This window comes from Anomaloglossus baeobatrachus, chromosome 1 (genome assembly GCF_048569485.1).
Source record: "Anomaloglossus baeobatrachus isolate aAnoBae1 chromosome 1, aAnoBae1.hap1, whole genome shotgun sequence".
Lineage (NCBI taxonomy): Eukaryota > Metazoa > Chordata > Amphibia > Anura > Aromobatidae > Anomaloglossus > Anomaloglossus baeobatrachus.
This window is the reverse complement of record NC_134353.1, coordinates 258,471,417-258,492,037: the sequence shown is the minus strand read 5'-3', so window position 1 is coordinate 258,492,037 and position 20,621 is coordinate 258,471,417. Positions and strand designations below refer to the sequence as shown.

The 20,621-nt window shown below is 43.6% G+C and overlaps 1 protein-coding gene across 1 annotated transcript in view; it reads left to right on the top strand.

Moving 5' to 3' along the window:
• The window catches only part of ETNPPL (ethanolamine-phosphate phospho-lyase), a 54,367-nt gene extending 37,414 nt beyond the window's left edge, over positions 1–16,953 (top strand). Inside the window, exons 9-13 of the mRNA XM_075336426.1 lie at positions 2,511–2,665; positions 6,164–6,253; positions 10,408–10,538; positions 13,186–13,250; positions 16,271–16,953. Coding sequence (XP_075192541.1) covers positions 2,511–2,665; positions 6,164–6,253; positions 10,408–10,538; positions 13,186–13,250; positions 16,271–16,378 — 549 coding nt within the window. The 3' untranslated portion in view covers positions 16,379–16,953. The remainder of the gene's footprint in view (positions 1–2,510; positions 2,666–6,163; positions 6,254–10,407; positions 10,539–13,185; positions 13,251–16,270) is intronic.
• Positions 16,954–20,621: the final 3,668 nt, after the last annotated feature.

Genomic DNA, 20,621 nt, shown 5'->3' with positions numbered 1-20,621 from the left:
ATGCAAATAAACACACATTTAATGAAATAAAATATTAATGGTAACACTTCTTTAAAGGCCACTTGTCATGTCCCCAAATGCTTTTAAACTACAGATATAGTGTTATACTGCAGGTTAACAGCTTTACAATACTGTGTGGCCGCCTTATTGAAAGTGTGTCTATGAGGAGAAAATTAACTTTATTCCTCTCTGTAGCCTCCGGCTTTCAGTCATAGAGGTGTGTTGGAGCTGCTACAGTCACCACTGAATAGTGAGAGATGGCTGTAAGCACACCTTGGCACTTTAATTTATAGTACACTCTGCAGCCCATTTGTGCATAGCAACTTGTCCATCAAACTTCCAGGGTGTGCTTACAGCTGCAGATCATGTGAGCAACCCCAGCGATTTGTATTATCTGTTGGAACTTGGCATCAAAATTGGTTTTTAATTAGACTACAGGACAGGAGAAACTACACCTAATGGAGTATTCATCAATGGACTGTCCATTTTATGGTTTAATGCCCAAGAATAACTCCTGGTAGGCACCTTTTGCTCTAGAGAATCAATGAGGTTACTGATTAGAGGATGTGCACATATCTTGTGTGTGATAAGTATTTACAGAGAAGTCTTAAGGCCCCTTTACACACTGCAACATCGCAAACGACATTGCTGTAACGTCACCGGTTTTGTGACGTTATAGCGACCTCCCCAGCGACATTGCAGTGCGTGAAACACATCAGCGACCTGGCCCCTGCTGTGAAGTTGTGATCGCTACAAATCGTTCAGGACCATTCTTTGGTCCTTTGTTTCCCGCTGTGCAGCAAAGTTTTAGTGTGTAAAGGGGACTTTACAGCGACTTCGTTAGCGACTTCCCTTTCAAAAAGCTGCTTTACAATGTCCCCAATGACTAGCTAGGTCGTTCTGTAGGTCCGGATCGCTGTTGCGTCGTTGGCCAGGTTTGCCTGTTTGACAACTCACCAGAGACTTTGTAGCGATCCCGGCCAGGTTGGGATCGCTGGTGGGATCGCTAGAAAGTTTCAGTGTGTAAAGGGGCCTTTACAACGACTTTTTTAGCAACTTTCCTTTCAAATAGCTGCTTTGACACGTCCCCAATGACTAGCTAGGTCGTTCTGCAGGTTCGGGATCGCTAGAAAGTCTCTAAACACTGCTGCATCGTTGGCCAGGTCTGCCTGTTTGACAGCTCACCAGCGACTCACCAGAGACTTTGTAGCGATCCCGGCCAGGTTGGGATCGCTGGTGGGATCGCTAGAAAGTCTCAGTGTGTAAAGGGGCCTTTAAGGCCCCGTCACACTAAGCAACATCGCTAGCAACATCGCTGCTAACGAACAACTTTTGTGACGTAGCAGCGATGTTGCTAGTGATGTCGCTGTGTGTGACATCCAGCAACAACCTGGCCCCTGCTGTGAGGTCGTTGGTTGTTGCTGAATGTCCTGGGCCATTTTTTAGTTGTTGCTCTCCCGCTGTGAAGCACAGATCACTGTGTGTGACAGCGACAGAGCAACAACTAAATGTGCAGGCAGCAGGAGCCGGCTTCTGCGGAGGCTGGTAACCACAGTAAACATCGGGTAACCAAGAAGCCCTGTCCTTGGTTACCCGATATTTACCTTTGTTACCAGCCTCCGCCACTCTCACTGTCAGTACCGGCTCCTGCTCTGTGCACATGTAGCTGCAGGACACATCGGGTTAATTAACCCGATGTGTGCTGTAGCTAGGAGAGCAGGGAGCCAGCGCTAAGCATTGTGCGCTGCTCCCTGCTCTGTGCACATTTAGCTGCAGTACACATCGGGTAATTAACCCGATGTGTGCTGTAACTAGGAGAGCAGGGAGCCAGCGCTAAGCGGTGTGCGCTGCTCCCTGCTCTGTGCAACTGCACCCTGTACTCTATACCCTATATATGTACCCTGTGCAGCTGCACCCGGTGTGCGCTGCTCCCTGCTCTGTGCACATTTAGCTGCAGCACACATTGGGTAATTAACCCGATGTGTGCTGTAACTAGGAGAGCAAGGAGCCAGCGCTCAGTGTGCGCTGCTCCCTGCTCTCTGCACGTGTAGCTGCGTGCACTGGTAACCAAGGTAAATATCGGGTTGGTTACCCGATATTTACCTTAGTTACCAAGCGCAGCATCTTCCACGCGGCGCTGGGGGCTGGTCACTGGTTGCTGGTGAGCTCACCAGCAACTCGTGTAGTGACGCTCCAGCGATCCCTGCCAGGTCAGGTTGCTGGTGGGATCGCTGGAGCGTCGCAGTGTGACATCTCACCAGCAACCTCCTAGCAACTTACCAGCGATCCCTATCGTTGTTGGGATCGCTGGTAAGTTGTTTAGTGTGACTGGACCTTTAGGAAAGTCTTATTCTGCAATGGAATGAGCAGGCTGGTCCTCCGATGTAAAGTTACTACATTGGACCACTCCCAAATTGCAAAACTCAACAAAAACCCTTGCACATTGTCCGAGCTTAGTTTAATGATTTTTCAGTAACTTATGGTTATACTGCTCTCTGTTATTCTTGCAGTTTGGAGGAAATCCTGTGTCTTGTGCCATTGGCTTGGCAGTTCTTGATATTATTGAAAAAGAAGATTTGCGAGGAAATGCTACCAGAGTGGGAAACTATCTGATAGAGCTACTGCAGGAGCAGAAAGAAAAACACCAGATGATCGGCGATATCAGGTAACTGCTCTCTGTAAAAGTAATCTGCCTTGGTGCTAAAATAGATTTCCAAAACACCTTGTTGCGGGGCAAGGTCACCAGCTGTCCTTCTGTTGGCCACATTTCTCCTTTCCCTCCTACTTTCCATAATGACTGACTTTTAATGGCATAAGTACAGCAGAAGGCCGTCACTTCCCGAATACAGACTCATATACTCCTAAAGTGGAATGAATGGTATGATTGTTAGCATCTGTCTGCCCTATAACCATGTTTAGTATCCTCGAATCGTAAAACGGCAACTCATAAGAATGATTGATTTCGGTGTTAGATGTTCTGCTCACATATGTGTATAAGACACTTCCGTCAGTGGAATACAGTGGAAAAATTCCTTGCAAGTATTTGACAATTACTGTGGAGAAACAGCTGGACAACATTTTCTTTTATCTGCGTAGCATACACATTTTGCTTGAAAATGCAATAAGGGAAACATTAAAATGAGCACTGTGTAGACATTGTGATTCTCCATGTGATAAGTGCTGTGATATCAACTATATATTGTAGTATATAATGCAGTTGAGCACATACACAGGACAAGTAACAGTGGAGGAGATGACCCAGCCAGATCTGCGGAGAGGAATTTCCATAAATAACAGTCATATACAGCATACCATAGCGACAACAAAACAGAGGGATAAAAGACCTTCTAGCCTAGGTGGCAAGCCTCAGCCCCATAACACTTTCTTATAAGCTCATCAATGTCCTAAGGTGCCCATACACCTCACATAGCTGTTGGATGAACTCTAGTTTGGTTGATACGGTAACTATCTTTCAGGACTCCTCCATAGACATGAACATTCAACAAGTTTTAAAGGAAATCTGTCAGTTGCTTTTTCCTATTTATTTTGAGATTTGAGGGCAGCTTGTGGTAGGAGTTGAAACACTTATTTCAGCGATGTATCACTTATTCGGCTGCGTGCTGTTGTTTCAACACAATGAGTGTTTTATCAGCAGGAGATTATCCCTGCCTTACTTGCTTTCCGTGATAATAAATAAATTCACTGCACTCATAGATTGTGAGGCAAATTTTTTTTTTAAATTTATTGAGGCGACTGAAGTCATTCGACGTTTCGACCCCCGCCTGGGTCTTAAGGGTACTTTACACGCTGCGATATCGGTACCGATATCACTAGCGAGCGTACCCGCCCCCGTCGGTTGTGCATCATGGGCAAATCGCTGTCCGTGGTGCACAACATTGCTAACACCCGTCACACGGACTTACCTTTCCTGCGACGTCGCTCTGGCCGGCAAACCACCTCCTTTCTAAGGGGGCGGTTCGTGCGGCGTCACAGCGACGTTACACGGCAGGCGTCCAATAGCAGAGAAGGAGAGGAGATGAGCGGCCGGAACATGCCGCCCACCTCCTTCCTTCCTCCTTTCCGGTGGACGCAGGTAAGGAAATGTTCATCGTTCCTGCGTTGTCACACATAGCGATGTGCGATGCCGCAGGAACGATGAACAACATCGTACCTGCAGCAGCAACGATATTTGGGAAAGGAGCGACATGTCAACGAGCAACAATTTTTCATGTTTTTGTGCTCGTTGATCATCGCTCCTTGGTGTCACACGCTGCGATGTTGCTAATGGCGCCGGATGTGCATCACTAAAGACGTGACCCCGACGATATATCGTTAGCGATGTCGCAGCGTGTAAAGCACCCTATAGTCAAGAGTTGCATAAAGATGGGTGTCTGGGATATGGAAATTTGAGTGGATTATAGCGTTGGTAGAGAATACCTTGAGGATAAAGGTCCTGGGTTTAGCCAGCGCAGCAGCACTGGGGCTGGTGATATGGTGTATGCTGATATCGTAGTACAAACCTGGTGACAGATTCCCTTTAATGTATTATCAATTAGGGAGAACAGAGTTGAGGGGCATCTACACTGCAAGATAATCTTTATTGAAATAGAAAAATGCTTCTTAAAAAGGGATGAAGAAATGGGACACCAAGCTGGCACCACAAAATAGCATCCAACCTGATTAGCCTGTATCTAAAAGCTTAGCATTTTGTCTGTTTCTATTTATTTCTGCTTCATCATGTGTACTTTATATTTACAGTACCTCCTGCCATACATTAGTGCTGTGGTGCCATCTTGGTTTCTCACTTTTTTAGCCCCTTTTTAAAAGGTGTTTTTCTATTTCAATAAACACATACTACTTTTATTAGACTCGGCCTCTCTCTGCATGTTTTTTTCTGTAGCTTTCACATTTTTGTGCTGACTCAGTTACTGTACGTCTTCTCCATGTATATACAGTATCCTAACACAGTCTATAGCTATTTTTAGGTCAATTAGTATTTTGTTTCCTATACACTTGAATGCATGTTCCATGACTTGTTATTTATTTGTTCTAACTGCAAGATCATTGTGAACAAGCGTTGCTAAAATGCTTCTTTTATTATTACCTTGCTGTATAAACAGGCTGCCGACAAGCAGATGAACAAGCAAAAAACTCATTCTTCAGGTGAAATGATCTCTTATGTAGCATAAAAGATCATCGTTCTTGGTGCATCCTCCCGTGTACACAGGACTCGCACTGCTGAGAACTATGGCAGCCTATGGGCACTGAGAGATCTTGTATAGCTCGCTCAGTGTGCATAGTTTGCTTTGGTCTACCTGTATACACCACTATTCAGACAACCTCCGATTGGTAAAAGTTTACCCATTGGCAGTTGTATCATGCCGCCAGTCAATAAGTTGAAAAGTTGAATACAAATTGCTGATCCTAATCTCCTACATCGTTTTTTGTTGGGGGTGACTCAGCAGGCTAGCATACACATTAGGTTCCGCCCAGTAATCCCACAGAAATCGGCAGGTTTGGCCTACCTTAATCTAATGGGGAGTTTTTTAATTTTTTCATATTTTTACTAACTTATTTTTTATTGATTTTTTTAGTCCCCTCAGGTGAGGTGAAGCCTGCACTGTCTGGTCATTACTGCTGTTCGGAGCAATTCTTCAGCATCCCTCTGAACAGCAGAAATGCTGATCTCCTGTGAATGTCAGCACTCTTTCAGCATTCACAGGACATGAGTCAGGACAGCGACAGGGTTCATCAGCTTATCCCATGCTATCATGACAATCTATTGGCGCACCGTGATCGCGTCATGGAACCGCAGATGGCAGTGGGGAATGGCGCGATCAGAGTTTGACAGCACAATCTAACTAGTTAACAGGTGTGGGTGGATCTCATATCCACCCATGACTGTTAGCTACACAGGTCGGCTGGTCAGATCAGCAGCCATGTGCGGTAAATTAAAAAAGCAGGTATGACCTAGGACATATAGGTACATCCTAGGTCGTAAAGGGGTTAAAGTTCATTTTGATCAATATATCCTATGATAATGATAAGTTCCAATATTTGTGCAGAGGAAAGCAGTCTTCAGGGCACTTAGTTCGTAATTGCAATGCATCTTGTCTTTATGTACTGTAAAAATATACTAAAATATTATACTCCATTCTTTCAGAGGTGTTGGCTTATTCGTTGGTGTAGATCTGGTTAAAGACAGGAAACTGCGAACTCCCGCCACAGCAGAGGCGCAGCACATCATATATAAGTAAGTATTTCATTGATTATGAGGCAAGTCCATGCCAAGTAAAAACATTTCAAAAAGCAACACTTCCTATCTCAAGTAAAGGTCGTCATATACATTAGACTAAAGGGAATGTGTCAGGTGATTTTCTAGTTCAATATTAATGTTATCTTTAAATAGGGCTTAAGGAGACCTTTCAGAATCAGTAACTTTTATAGCTGTACCTCCTCCTGTTATCTTTTTGTATGCTCCTTAAAATTCAGTGTGATGTAGTAACTAGTCAAGCATATGTAAATACAGACTGCATATTCAATCTTCTTACCTCTCAGTGCTGACATCAGGGCAAGTAAATCTGAATTGAATTTGCACTGCTGCCCTCACCCATATTTCCTCCCACCTTTCAGCAGTGATAGTGAATGCACTGGCAGGTAGGTGGGGGGAGCAATGAATATGCAAATTATATTTCCATACATTTGACTAGCCTGCACAATATTCATTCACACGTAGATAATCTTATCATGTCTATGTTTTTTTAATCATGTTAATAAAGATTTTGTATATATATATATATTTTGAAATGGTCTTTGTAGTGATTTATATAGCCTGCCCAATACACTGAATTCTATGAAGTTAACAACAAGATAATGGGATAACAGAACAGTAAGGGTACCGTCTCACTAAATGACGTACCAGCGATTCCGACCACGATAAGACCTGGTCAGGATCGCTGGTGCATCGCTACATGGTCGCTGGTAAGCTGTCAATCAGGCAGATCTCACCAGCGACCAGCAACTCTGAACTTGGTAATAAGGGTAAATATCGGGTAACTAAGCAAAGCGCTTTGCTTGCTTACCCGATATTTATCCTAGTTACCAGTGTACACCACTTAGCGCTGGCTCCCTGCACACCATGCATTTTTTTGCTCTGTTTTACTGCGTTTTTTACTGCGTTTTTGCCCAGTGTGTTTTTTTTTAAGTCAAATCTATTGACTGGAAGTGCTCAAAAACGCTGGCAAAAATACAGAAAGAATTGACATGCTGCATCTTTGTGGTCACCACTAAGACACAGCCAAAAACAAGCTGCAAAGTGTGGACAAAAAAACTGAAATCTCATAGACTTTGCTGGGGAAGGAAATGCATGCAGTTTTGGGACCAAAACGGCACCCAAAAAAAAACACGCAAAAATGCAGCAAAAAAAGCAGCATGCGCACAAGGCCTTCAAGTATATTGCTGGTTACATGATCATGAATATTCAAATTGTCTCTCCAGGACAGGAGACAAACTCTAGCGCAGCGCCACCTATTGGAAGTAGCGATCCTAAAAGTTAAATGTGGATTTTTAACAATCCTTTACATATAATTTAGGATATATATACCAGATCAGAATCCCAATTTGCGAATAAACATTTAACAAAGGATTGATGCCAACACAGCTATGCCTATTTTAGTTTATAATGGTCATTATAGATGTTCACCAGATGACAGATGAACAATATTTCTGCAAGAATCTTTTAGCCGAGGATCATTTGTGAATTAGCAGTCTTTAATTTTTCGGCAAAAAAAATTAAACATTGTAGACTTTGAAATGACGATGGCCAGCGATCAATCAGCCTGTTCTTAAAGGGGATTTCCACTACTTTGAAAACCCCTTCTCATTCCTTTGCTCGCCCCAGTAAAAATAAATAAGCCTATACTCACCTACGGTGCAGACGTTGTTCCAGCGATGTCTGAAGCTGCGTTTCCGTAGTTATGACACGCAGTTTGCGCGACTGCCAGTGCCTGGCATATGTCTCCCCACCTTTGGACATTTGAGCAGGATGTGAGTGCTGAGTTAACTTCCTGCTTAAACGTTCGAAGGTCGGGACAAAGAAGATGGCGATGATTGGTCGCGGGGCTCACGTGTCATAACTATGTCCTGTTGGGTCCAGGAACATGACTTCAGACATCGCTGGAACCGCGGCCTCATCGGAGGTGAGTATAGGCTTATTTATTTTTACGGGGGTGAACAAGGGGAATGAGAAGGAGTTGTCCAAGCAGTGGACAACCCATTTAAGCTTTTATGGGGTAAATGAGCATTTTGGTTGAAATTGATCATTATTGTAAAATTTTAACGTATATGGGGGCTTTAAAGATAAGTGCTGAGTTTCTTAGGACATTTTAAAATGTCATTACCAGAAGATTAAGTTTTATTACTTCCCTTTATGTAGTAGACTATGTCTGCTATTTAAAAAAAATATATCACAAAATCTCTATAGGGCTTACATTTTTTAATAAGACTTTATACATAAGGCAAAAAACTTATACTGTTACACTATATAACATTTTTCATCCTTGGGCTACATTATCCCATGGAACATGATGTATGGACTATCCATGGGTCTCCTAACCTGAACTTCACAGACTCATCTATGCCTGTGAAGCTATGAAGTTCAGGTCAGGAGACCCCCCACCCCCCCAGACAGTCCGAGAATCATGGTCTGCTCAGACCATGAGGCATGGTTGGGTCAATGTAGCCTTATACTGTACATACTGAGAATCATGCTACAACTAGTAACTAGTCATGCATATTTTTTCAAGATCTCAGTGGCTATCAGTGCAGCAAATCTATATTTACACACTGCACTTTTATTACATTCCACATTTATTACACCACTAACGACTCTTATTGTTACAAAAGTGGTTTACCACTACTGTGTGTACATTCTGTGAATGATAGTTTGTCCATATGACTGTAGGAAAGGTAGTAATCCTGAAAGCTTTACTTTACATATGATAATTAGGACAAATTATTCAAATAAGCTGAATAATTTATGCATATAAGTGATTGCTTTTTTTTAAAAAAAACATTCAGCTGATCACAGCAGGGGCATATATTAAGAGACATTGTCCTCCCAATGAGATAATTGTGTTAACTCATTGTCATTGTACATGTTTCTTGGCATTACTGAACAATTCATGCCATTCCTAGGGTGGGTAAAGATGGTTGAATTGTGATTGTCTTGAATTTTCATTAATCATTTTAAAGGGTTTGTAGGCTTTGTACAATTCATACTTGATTGGTCACAACAACCCAGCAATCAGCTTTAAACCATGAGAAAACCTGGGAAAGTGTTTCATTTCCCTGCAGTCCCCCTCCAGGAGAGAATGTGCATTACACGAATCGATGGGCTGTCTCTATAAAGCAGGACAGGAGAGATTTTCATTGAAACCACGCTGCACACTAATCACACTAGTCAAGAGATGAGGATCCCCTCTGTTCTTAATCTTCGGTGCACCCGTGTCATGGCCACGGACTCAGTAGACCATTATGCCCTTCTGCTTGCATACTGAGCACTTTATCATATTTTGATTGACAGTGCACAAGTGAACACCGCCTGAACTCAATCAGCGGCTCTGAACCTCCACAGTGACAATGCAGGAGCCTAGTTATGCTTAGTGTCAGTGTGCGCTCTCAGGTTTGGAGCCAGTGTAAGAGCACACACTGACACTGAGCATGGCCAGGCTCCTGCAGTGTCATTGCAGAGGTGCAGAACAGCAGACAGGACTCACTTGAGTAAAGGAAACAAAGATATGACAGTGTGCTCAGAATACAAATTGAGGGTGCGTAACGGTGCACAGAGCCATTGGCCACACCAAGTTGCACCAAAATCCTCTAATTTGCATACAAAATAAATATTTTTTCTCTGGAAGCTAAATTATTCTAATATATTCTACATGTATGATTTTTATAGTGGTTAACCAGGAACCTCACCTATTCCAGTGGCTGTATGTAAAGAATGTACAGAGAGAAGTCGCGACAGTTCCATTACACATTTGCAGTGTCTTGTAGTTGCCATTAAATAGTGTGTGACGCTAATGTGCTTTGCTCTATACATTAATGGAAATGAAAACTGTTGATCAATAGGGCTTTCTGGTGCAGACGCTCACTGATCTGATATTGATAATCTATCCAGAGGACAGGCCATCAATATAAAAGCTGTAGACAACCTGTTTGAATGGACAACTCATAACTATAGGTTACATGGAATGATTATTTTTTTAACTGGAAGTTATTATAAGTAATCCATGATATTGGTTTTTATCTTTTTATTTTCTGAATGTTTTATGGTTTTGCATTTTTGGAAAATTAAGTATGGCATAAAAGGAAAAAATACTTTAATTTTTTTTCTGTATTTTGTAGGTTGAAAGAAAAACATATTCTTCTTAGTGCAGATGGCCCCCATAGAAATGTTCTTAAATTTAAGCCTCCGATGTGCTTTACCAAGGAAGATGCTAAGATGGTGGTGGATATTATAGATGAACTACTTACTGGTAAGGACGTGGTATGAGAATATTTTATAACGTCAAACCTCTATGAAGGAAATATTCCCGTCAAAAATGTACCTAGGGGGACAGCAATGTATGAATTGAAATGTACCTAGGGGGACGGCTTCCCAAACCCTTGACGAGCTATGTATAAATTGAAATGTGCAAAAAGTTTCCAGAAATGTATCAAAATGCATTATACACATAAGGAATGAAACATACATTTGTTATATTAGAATATATTTTCTAAGCATTACAATCAACCATTCTTATGGGTAGTTTGGAATAAATGACAGTGCAGACAATAAGGTGGAAGGAAATTCTTAGGAATCTGTAGTTAATACTAAGCTTATTTATAAGGACTAAAAGATCAGAGCCAAGAAAAAACAGAAAAGGTGCAGGTCACAGGCCTCTTATCTAGTATATGGTGACTGTATTATCCGTGAGACACAGCAAACTTTCAATATGGTCAGAGAGTAAAAACTTGACTTTATATATGTAAGGGGAGCTGGAGACTTTACTTGTTTTGTTTACATTTGTAATATTCTCATATCTTTGTGCTGCGTTTATGCATGTCAGGAAAGATAAAGGGTATTGCCTTGGATACTGGCAATATGAGCAGTTATCAGCAACGGACAAGGTTAGACAGATTGCATTGGCATTTTGTGTGTCAGAGATTGTCAATAATTGTTTGTGAGTTTATTTTAAACTGTAGTGTGAGAGCAGACAAAAAATAAAGAGGATAAAGTCCCCCATACAGGGGCGGACATATCATTGGTGCAGTCTGCGGCTGCACAGGGGCCCAAGAGGTGAGGAGGACCATTTCTACCTCCAAAGAAGGTGGAATTGTACATTTTATTGAGTTATTGGGGTGAAAAGGGCTCATACATTGTTCTTGCACAGGGGCCCTTTTCTGTCTGTGGCCGCCAGTGTCCCCAAACACATTATACTGTCAGCTGAACCTGCTGACATCTGGGGTATGGGGTCGGACGCTGACTGATGTTCTTCCTGAGACAAGCTGCTGGCCAACGTGTCAGCCGGTGGCACACAGGAGTCACATTTTGAACTTTATTATTGTCAGAATGATGCCAATACAGCTGTGACTTGCAGTAAAGCAGAAAGCCATGTGCTCTCTGCCCCTTCACTGTCTGTCCTCTAGGTCTACAGCTTACAAGAAGTTGACGTCCCAGTACAGATTGCAGATAGCACGGACAGTGATATTACTTTGCAGCACCACTGAGTATCATTTTTGTGTGGGGTGACACAAAGATGATGAGAAAACTTTTGTAGGTGACACTTTGGGGCATTTTTACTTTTAAAGAGGCACTAATACTTTTGCACTGAGCACTCATGGGGCACTATTTGTTTTAAAGTGACACCCAGAGGTCATTCTTACTGGTTTGGGGAGTTCAATACTTGCCCCAGACGATAACAACCCACGCTAGTGATTCACAGTATATTAGAGAACTGACTGCCTTTCTAGGCAGACTTTCTAGGCAGACTTCATTGGAAGTCAGTTCCTTCTTCCCCATGGTGATAAGAGTTTCCAGTTACAACATTAAAAGTTACATACAGTGGAACCTCACTTAACGAGTAACCCACTTAACGAGAATTTCGCTTAACAAGCAAAGCTTTCTGTAAATTTGTAACTCGATTTACGAGAAAGCTTTGCTGTACGAGCGAAATCCTCACCGCACACACTTCCGGTTCCATAGATCCACCGCTCTCTAACCCGCTCTTGCAGTCCACACAAACACACATGTACGCACAAACACACACAAACACACACGCATGCACGCACATACAGTATTATGCTCACCTTACCTTCCGTTCCACCGCCGGCCTCATGGTTCTTGTAGTTCCCGGGTACATCGCGATGTCCTCAGGGCGAACTACATGACCCAGGAGGCCCGTGATGGAACAGAAGGTAAGGTGAGCATATAATATAATATAATATAGTGTACCTTCCGTTTCATCGCCGGCCTCCTGGGTCCTGTAGTTCGCCGCTCCGCTCCACTCCAGGCTGTGCATCGGCATCCATAGCGACGAAGCAGGAAGTTCCCCTGTCAGACGCTACTCAAAGGCAGCACGCTGGTCAATCAGAGGCAAGCGGCTCTGCCTTTGACGTCAGCGCTCTGGCTGCGGAAGTTCCTCCCTCGTCGTTATGGTAACCCGATACACAGCCCGGCCCCGTACCAGAGAACAGCAAATCCCAGGAGACCGGCGATGTAACGGAAGGTAAGCATATAATATGTTCGTGCGTGCTTGTGTGTGTGTGTGTGTTTGTGTGTGTGTTTCTGTGAGTTTGTGTGTGTTTGTACATGTTTGTGTGTGTGTGGAATGACAGAATAGGGGACCAGGATGGGACATTTAACACGTTGTGGAACGAATCGTCTGAATTGCAATGATTTCCTATGGGAAATCTTGCTTTGCTGAACAAGTAACTTGGAAACAAGCACACTCCCAGAACGAATTGTTCTCGTTAAGCAAGGTTCCACTGTATATGTTTCTGAGTAGAAAGTTCAAGGAAACTTCTTTTTGGTTGAATATGCTTTAAATCTAGATAACATTCTGAAGTATTGGGTTTATTCAATTATTTAAAACACTGGTAACCAAAAAAAATCTCAAACATCTTTTACTTTTTTCCTTACAGTTTTTGAGAAAGCATTAGGAACAAAAGTAGCCATAATGAGTGAACAGTCTGGAAACAAAAGAAAAGTAAGTGGCTAACCATGCTGGATTTTACCATTGTATATTTTCAGCAATTTAAACATCATTGTGGAGAATTCCTATTAGGACTATACTTAGATCACATTGACCCTATGTTCAGTGGCCTAATTGTTGGCCATATGCGCATATTGGAGACTGACAGCAAAACGTATGCCCACTGTGATTGCGTCTGCATCATTCTACTCAATGGCCCTGTCATCACATACTGTACACCCGAATCCCATTTTGCGGAGGTTCAGACGTAAGACCTAATGGAGCTATGGAATGTAGGGTCAAGCGTTATGTGAACTCTGCCTAAACAATTTACATCACTTTTCTATTGAAAAGTGGGAGGCAGTGCAAAAGACTTTCCAAAGCTCCACTAACTCCTTTATCAGACAAATGAAATCCTTTGGTTTAAGGGTACCTTCACACTTAGCGATGCAGCAGCGATCCGACCAGCGATCTGACCTGGTCAGGATCGCTGCTGCATCGCTACATGGTCGCTGGTGAGCTGTCAAACAGGCAGATCTCACCAGCGACCAGTGAACAGCCCCCAGCCAGCAGCGACGTGCAAGCGACGCTGCGCTTGCACGGAGCTGCCGTCTGGAAGCTGCGGAGACTGGTAACTAAGGTAAACATCGGGTATGGTTACCCGATGTTTACATTAGTTACCAGCGCACAGCTGTGTGTGCAGGGAGCAGGGAGCCGCGCACACTGAGCGCTGGCTCCTTGCTCTCCTACCATAGCTACAGTACACATCGGGTTAATTAACCCGATGTGTAATGCAGCTACATGTGCAGAGAGCAGGGAGCCGCGCACACTGCTTAGCGCTGGCTCCTTGCTCTCCTAGCTGCTGTACACATCGGGTTAATTAACCCGATGTGTACAGCAGCTACATGTGCAGAGAGCCGGAGCCGGCAGCACAGGCAGCGTGAGAGCTGCAGATGCTGGTAACTAAGGTAAATATCGGGTAACCACCTTGGTTACCCGATGTTTATCTTGGATACAGCTTACCTCAGCTGTCAGATGCCGGCTCCTGCTCCCTGCTCGCTTCATTTGTCGCTCTCTTGCTGTCACACACAGCGATCTGTGTGTCACAGCAGGAGAGCGGCTTTGAAGAAAACGAACCAGGGCTGTGTGTAACGAGCAGCGATCTCGCAGCAGGGGCCAGATCGCTGCTCAGTGTCACACACAGCGAGATCGCTAATGAGGTCACTGCTGCGTCACAAAAACCGTGACTCAGCAGCGATCTCGGCAGCGAGCTCGCTGTGTGTGAAGCACCCCTAAGACTGATATGTAAAATGCTAATCTTAGTATATTACCCCCAGAAGATTAATGGGTTACAAGTACAAATGACTTGACAGTCTTTGCTTATCTATGTGCTGTATATGGTGTTTAAAGGAAGGTTATGTGTTTGTTTTTGTTGAAATAGACATTTTATCATTACAATTATCATGTTTTATTTATATAGCACTAAATTTGTCATTAAAAATATCGGGGTTTTTCGGTTTGTGGTTTTTTTGGCTTTGACTTGACCCAAACTTGACCAATCCCATATAAGTCAAAGGAAACCTGAGCTTATGTGCTCTAAAATGGCTGTAAAGTGGTCATAGTAAGGGCTAGGGGTCTGCAAAAGGAAGCAAAATAGGGGCAATTGTCCTGCAAACAAATGGGGATAGGAAATAAATTAAGGAAAAAATATTTTTAATAATCACCACAGGTAAAGCAGACAACTTTGGACTGCAGCCCTCAGCTGTCAGCTTTACCTTGGCTCATTTTTTTTTTTAAATTATTTAAAAAAATAATTTAAATAATTAAACTTCTACATCCAATAAAGCTTGTTTATTGACTGTGCTGCAGCCTTTCAACCAGTTTTATTAACATACGAACAGTATCTGAACTCCAAACTCTGACATTGAGGTTTTTTTTAAAAAATTCTGTGTTCGAATCCGAGACAACGACACTTGGTGTTCGGTACGAACTCTGAACTTTACAGTTCGGGTTCGCTTATCCCTAATAAAGAATGATCAGATGTGTAGAACTTTAATCTACCATAACCTTTGTTCTTCTCTCCTATATAGAGAAAAACAGTGCCAGAGGTGTGTGTGTGGACTGCTGCTTAGCCAGCCTTAAAGGGAACCTGTCAGGTTCAATATGCACCCAGAACCACGAGCAGTTCTAGGTGCATATTGCTAATCCCTGCCTACCCGTCCCTGTATACACTAGCATAGAAAAAGAGATTTTTAGAGAAGTATTTCTAAAGATCTTATATTGTATGCTAATGAGCAAGGGCAGTAGCCCCAAGGGCGTTGCTTCCCTTGCTAGTTGCCCCCATTAGCATGTTACTACGTCCTTGTGAGCGTGCTAACATGCTAATGAATGAACAGCGTCAGTGGAGATCTCACTCACCTCTCCGCCGCCATCGCCGCTTGATGCTGGATTTCAGCTCAGAGCGCATGACCCCGGAGTTTGGGTCTTGCGCACTATGAAGTCGGGTGTACGCGTCCTGGCTTCAAACTAAAGTAGTGCGTATGACCGAACCTCTGGGGTCATGCCCACTGAGCTGAAATCCAGTATCAAGCGGCGATGGCGGCGGGGAGGTCAGTGAGATCTTCCTCTGATGCTGCGTATTCATTAGCATGTTAGCACACCCACAGGGAAGTACTAACATGCTAATGGGGGCAACTAGCAAAGGAAGCAACGCCCTTGGGGCTACAGGCATCGTTCATTAGCATACGATATAAGATCTTTAGAAATAGTTTTTCTAAAGAGCTCTTTATCTATGCTAGTGTATACAGGTATGTATTACATTTGACAAAACCACACAGAATTAAGGCAGGTCTCAGTAGAAGGTCAGTGGTATGCCAAGATGTTTCTTAGAGTGGGAAAAACATTAAAGTAGTCTGAGGAAACTGATTTCCAGTAATGTTCAAATATTGCTCCGAGAAGAAAGCTAAATACTAATATGGAAGGCCATTTGCCACCGATTTGTAACCCTCACTTACATAAAGTTTTTCTTTTTATAGGACGCACATGAAAACTCTAACAATTTACAAGGCAATGTTTGCAGAACCCAAGAAAGTGGATTACACTCAGAAAACCACGCAGTCAGCAACAAAAGAATAAGAACATAAAGCAGCTTCCAGATTCCTTTACAGTTTTTAATGCTTCCAAACGTGTAATGAAATGCCAGTGTGTGGATGAGTAATGGTAGAAAGGCATGGTTCTACCGCAAACTGTATTGTATGCGTGCCTTTAATTTCAATATACCATATTGGAATGGAAACTATATCCATGTTTTAATGGCTTAAACCTATGACACAATTTCACATATTTCTGGCTTCGGGCAGTGCAATGACAGCAAATGACCTTTTCATACAATTGCCAAGTTACAATATTTCATCATGTTATCTCGTTTTGCAAATTAATGTGCTGAATTCTTAATTTAGCTATCATGGTGTTTGTACAGTTATTTCACAATCCAAAGTCTAACCAATAAATCATGAAATTGTGTAATATAGGAACAAACTTTCACTTAAATTGGAGAAGAACTTCCAGTGCTGTAAAGTTCATGAAATAGTATGGAGACTTATTTGTGATAAGCTTAACCTAAGGTATAGGTTCATGGGATGATGATAATACTGTACTATAATGTTTCTCTATTACTTACTGTAATTGCAATAAACTATTTCATTTAACTGTTTAATAATTTGTTAGATGTGCATTATGTATCTATCTATCTAGAATTCTCTTCACATGTCTTTATAATTTCGACCTAACAATATATCACATTTTCACACAAGTCCTAAAAGTAGATAAAGAGAAGTAAATCTAACAAATAAGTAAAAAATATTAGACTTTGTCATTCTTTTAAATGAGGAAAATGATCCAATGGTACTTTCTGTGGGTGTCAAAGGTATATGAACCTTTAGTGAACCATCCTGGGCCTCATCAGATCCGGAAGAGCTGGCTTAGCGTGAGTGGCCCACTGTTTTCATGGCATTGATAAGATATTTTAGATCAAATGTATATAGAAATATGGAAAATTCTGGAGGGTTCACAAACTTTCAAGCAACATTGTATCTCTAAACTGTAAAGAAGTTCACAAGGAACCAGCAGGATTATCTTCATCTTATAAACAGACCGGTCTAAAGGCTCCGTCACACTAAGCAACATCGCTAGCAACATCGCTGCTAACGAACAACTTTTGTGACGTTGCTAGCGATGTTGCTAGTGATGTCGCTGTGTGTGACATCCAGCAATAACCTGGCCCCTGCTGTGAGGTCGTTGGTTGTTGCTGAATGTCCTGGGCCATTTTTTAGTTGTTGCTGTCCCGCTGTGAAGCACAGATCGCTGTGTGTGACAGCGAGACAGCAACAACTAAATGTGCAGGCAGCAGGAGCCGGCTTCTGCGGAGGCTGGTAACCAATGTAAACATCGGGTAACCAAGAAGCCCTGTCCTTGGTTACCCGATATTTACCTTTGTTACCAGCCTCCGCCGCTCTCACTGTCAGTGCCGACTCCTGCTCTGTGCACATGTAGCTGCAGGACACATCGGGTAATTAACCCGATGTGTGCTGTAGCTAGGAGAGCAGGGAGCCAGCACTAAGCAGTGTGCGCCGCTCCCTGCTCTGTGCACATGTAGCTGCAGCACACATCGGGTAATTAACCCGATGTGTGCTGTAGCTAGGAGAGCAGGGAGCCAGCGCTAAGCAGTGTGCGCTGCTCCCTGCTCTGTGCACATTTAGCTGCAGCACACATCGGGTAATTAACCCGATGTGTGCTGTAACTAGGAGAGCAGGGAGCCAACGCTAAGCGGTGTGCGCTGCTCCCTGCTCTATGCACATGTAGCTGCAGCACACATCGGGTAATTAACCCGATGTGTGCTGTAACTAGGAGAGCAGGGAGCCAGCGCTCAGTGTGCGCTGCTCCCTGCACGTGTAGCTCCGTGCGCTGGTAACCAAGGTAAATATCGGGTTGGTTACCCGATATTTACCTTAGTTACCAAGCGCAGCATCTTCCACGCGGCGCTGGGGGCTGGTCACGGGTTGCTGGTGAGCTCACCAGCAACTCGTGTAGCGACGCTCCAGCGATCCCTGCCAGGTCAGGTTGCTGGTGGGATCGCTGGAGCGTCGCAGTGTGACATCTCACCAGCAACCTCCTAGCAACTTACCAGCGATCCCTATCGTTGTTGGGATTGCTGGTAAGTTGCTTAGTGTGACTGGACCTTTAATCTTAAGTCTTGCCAAATAGTGCTAAGGAATTAAGGTCCAGTCACACTAAGCAACTTACCAGCGATCCCAACAACGATAGGGATCGCTGGTAAGTTGCTAGGAGGTTGCTGGTGAGATGTCACACTGCGACGCTCCAGCGATCCCACCAGCAACCTGACCTGGCAGGGATCGCTGGAGCGACGCTACACGAGTTGCTGGTGAGCTCACCAGCAACCAGTGACCAGCCACACGTGCAGAGAGTAGGGAGCAGCGCACACTGAGCGCTGGCTCCTTGCTCTCCTAGTTACAGCACACATCGGGTTAATTACCCGATGTGTGCTGCAGCTACATGTGCACAGAGCAGGGAGCAGCGCACAATGCTTAGCGCTGGCTCCTTGCTCTCCTAGCTACAGCACACATCGGGTTAATTAACCCGATGTGTCCTGCAGCTACATGTGCACAGAGCAGGAGCCGGCACTGACAGTGAGAGCGGCTGAGGCTGGTAACAAAGGTAAATATCGGGTAACCAAGGACAGGGCTTCTTGGTTACCCGATGTTTACATTGGTTACCAGCCTCCACAGAAGCCGGCTCCTGCTGCCTGCACATTTAGTTGTTGCTGTCTCGCTGTCACACACAGCGATCTGTGCTTCACAGCGGGACAGCAACAACTAAAAAATGGCCCAGGACATTCAGCAACAACCAACGACCTCACAGCAGGGGCCAGGTTGTTGCTGGATGTCACACACAGCAACATCGCTAGCAACGTCACAAAAGTTGTTCGTTAGCAGCGATGTTGCTAGCGATGTTGCTTAGTGTGACGGGGCCTTTAGATCACAGAGGAAGATCAAAGCATTCTTTCTTGTTTCAACTGTTTCAGTTTCTTTCATTAGGAACTCTGTTTAAATCTGCATGGTGGCTTCAATTGTAATGGAAACCACATCACATCACAAGAAGGATCCCACTGATACCTTATGAATCTTATGGACTGTCTTGGGGTCTGTCAGAGTTACATCAAGGTTTCCATCATTGTGACAGCATGGACACTGCACTGGAGCAAATGTTCACTTCCCAGTCTCTGGTTCTCGATGTCCGATCTTCAGTGCTTGACCTCATAGTCTGCTCCTTCTCTGTAGATGGTACTCAGTGTTCTGGTGGTCGTATTCGGTCTTCGTGTTCCTTTGGAGACGGTATTCGATGTTTGGTCTTCAGGTTCCTCTGGAGATGGTATTTTCTTTTCCGTCATTGAGTTCCTCTACAGTCGGTAGGGCTCAGGTCTTCTTTGAACTCAGTACACTTCCACTACAGACGACACGTGTTCCTGCCCTGCTGCGTACATGTCCACTCCCCTGGTAGTCATGGCCAACTCCGCCTCCCTGCTGCCCAGCCTTTTATATTTTGTAATTATGCCACAGTTGTCACCTGACCCAGCATCCCCTTTTAACTTTCCCTCATGAAAACTGAAGGAAAAAGAGCATCAATAGGGTCTTACCAGATATTATAGGGTACATAGTGAGACACTCTCCTAAAGAGTTTGTGTAAGTCACAACCCCTATGCAAGCCTGAGATAATAGCGCCTGCCACAGCCCCAAATGGGTTAAACTTTAATGCTGGAGAGGAGAAATGGGGTTAATGCCGTTCTGCTGCTAAAGTAATGGACCGTTGATTTAATCAATTCTTTATTTTACAGGTTTCCCGTTTCAGAGGTCAGAGCCTCCTTCATCAGGACAAACATTGTTGATCTTTCCTTTGTCCTGATGAAGGAGGCTCTGACGTCTGAAACGCGTAGACCTGTAAAATAAAGAAGAATTGATTAAATAACAGTCCATTACTTCAGCATTAACCCTGTTTCTCCTCTCTAGCATTGAAGATTAACTTTCCCTTATGGAAACACACTCCTTACAGTTCAGTTCCTGGAGGTTTTGGTTCACCGGCAGATGGCGATGTTAATCTACAAATGCTGTGGAGCATCTTCTATCGACCACCTGGTTACATAAGTTCCATATACTAAAATAAAAAAACACAGTCACTTGTCATAATTGCTTTTGGAGCCATATTCAGTAAAGCAGAGCAAAGCCTCATCTACATCACTCTGCATAACTCTGACACATTAGCTGTAATCTGATTTGTAATATAAAAGAGTATCACAGGCAACTGGTTGTCATA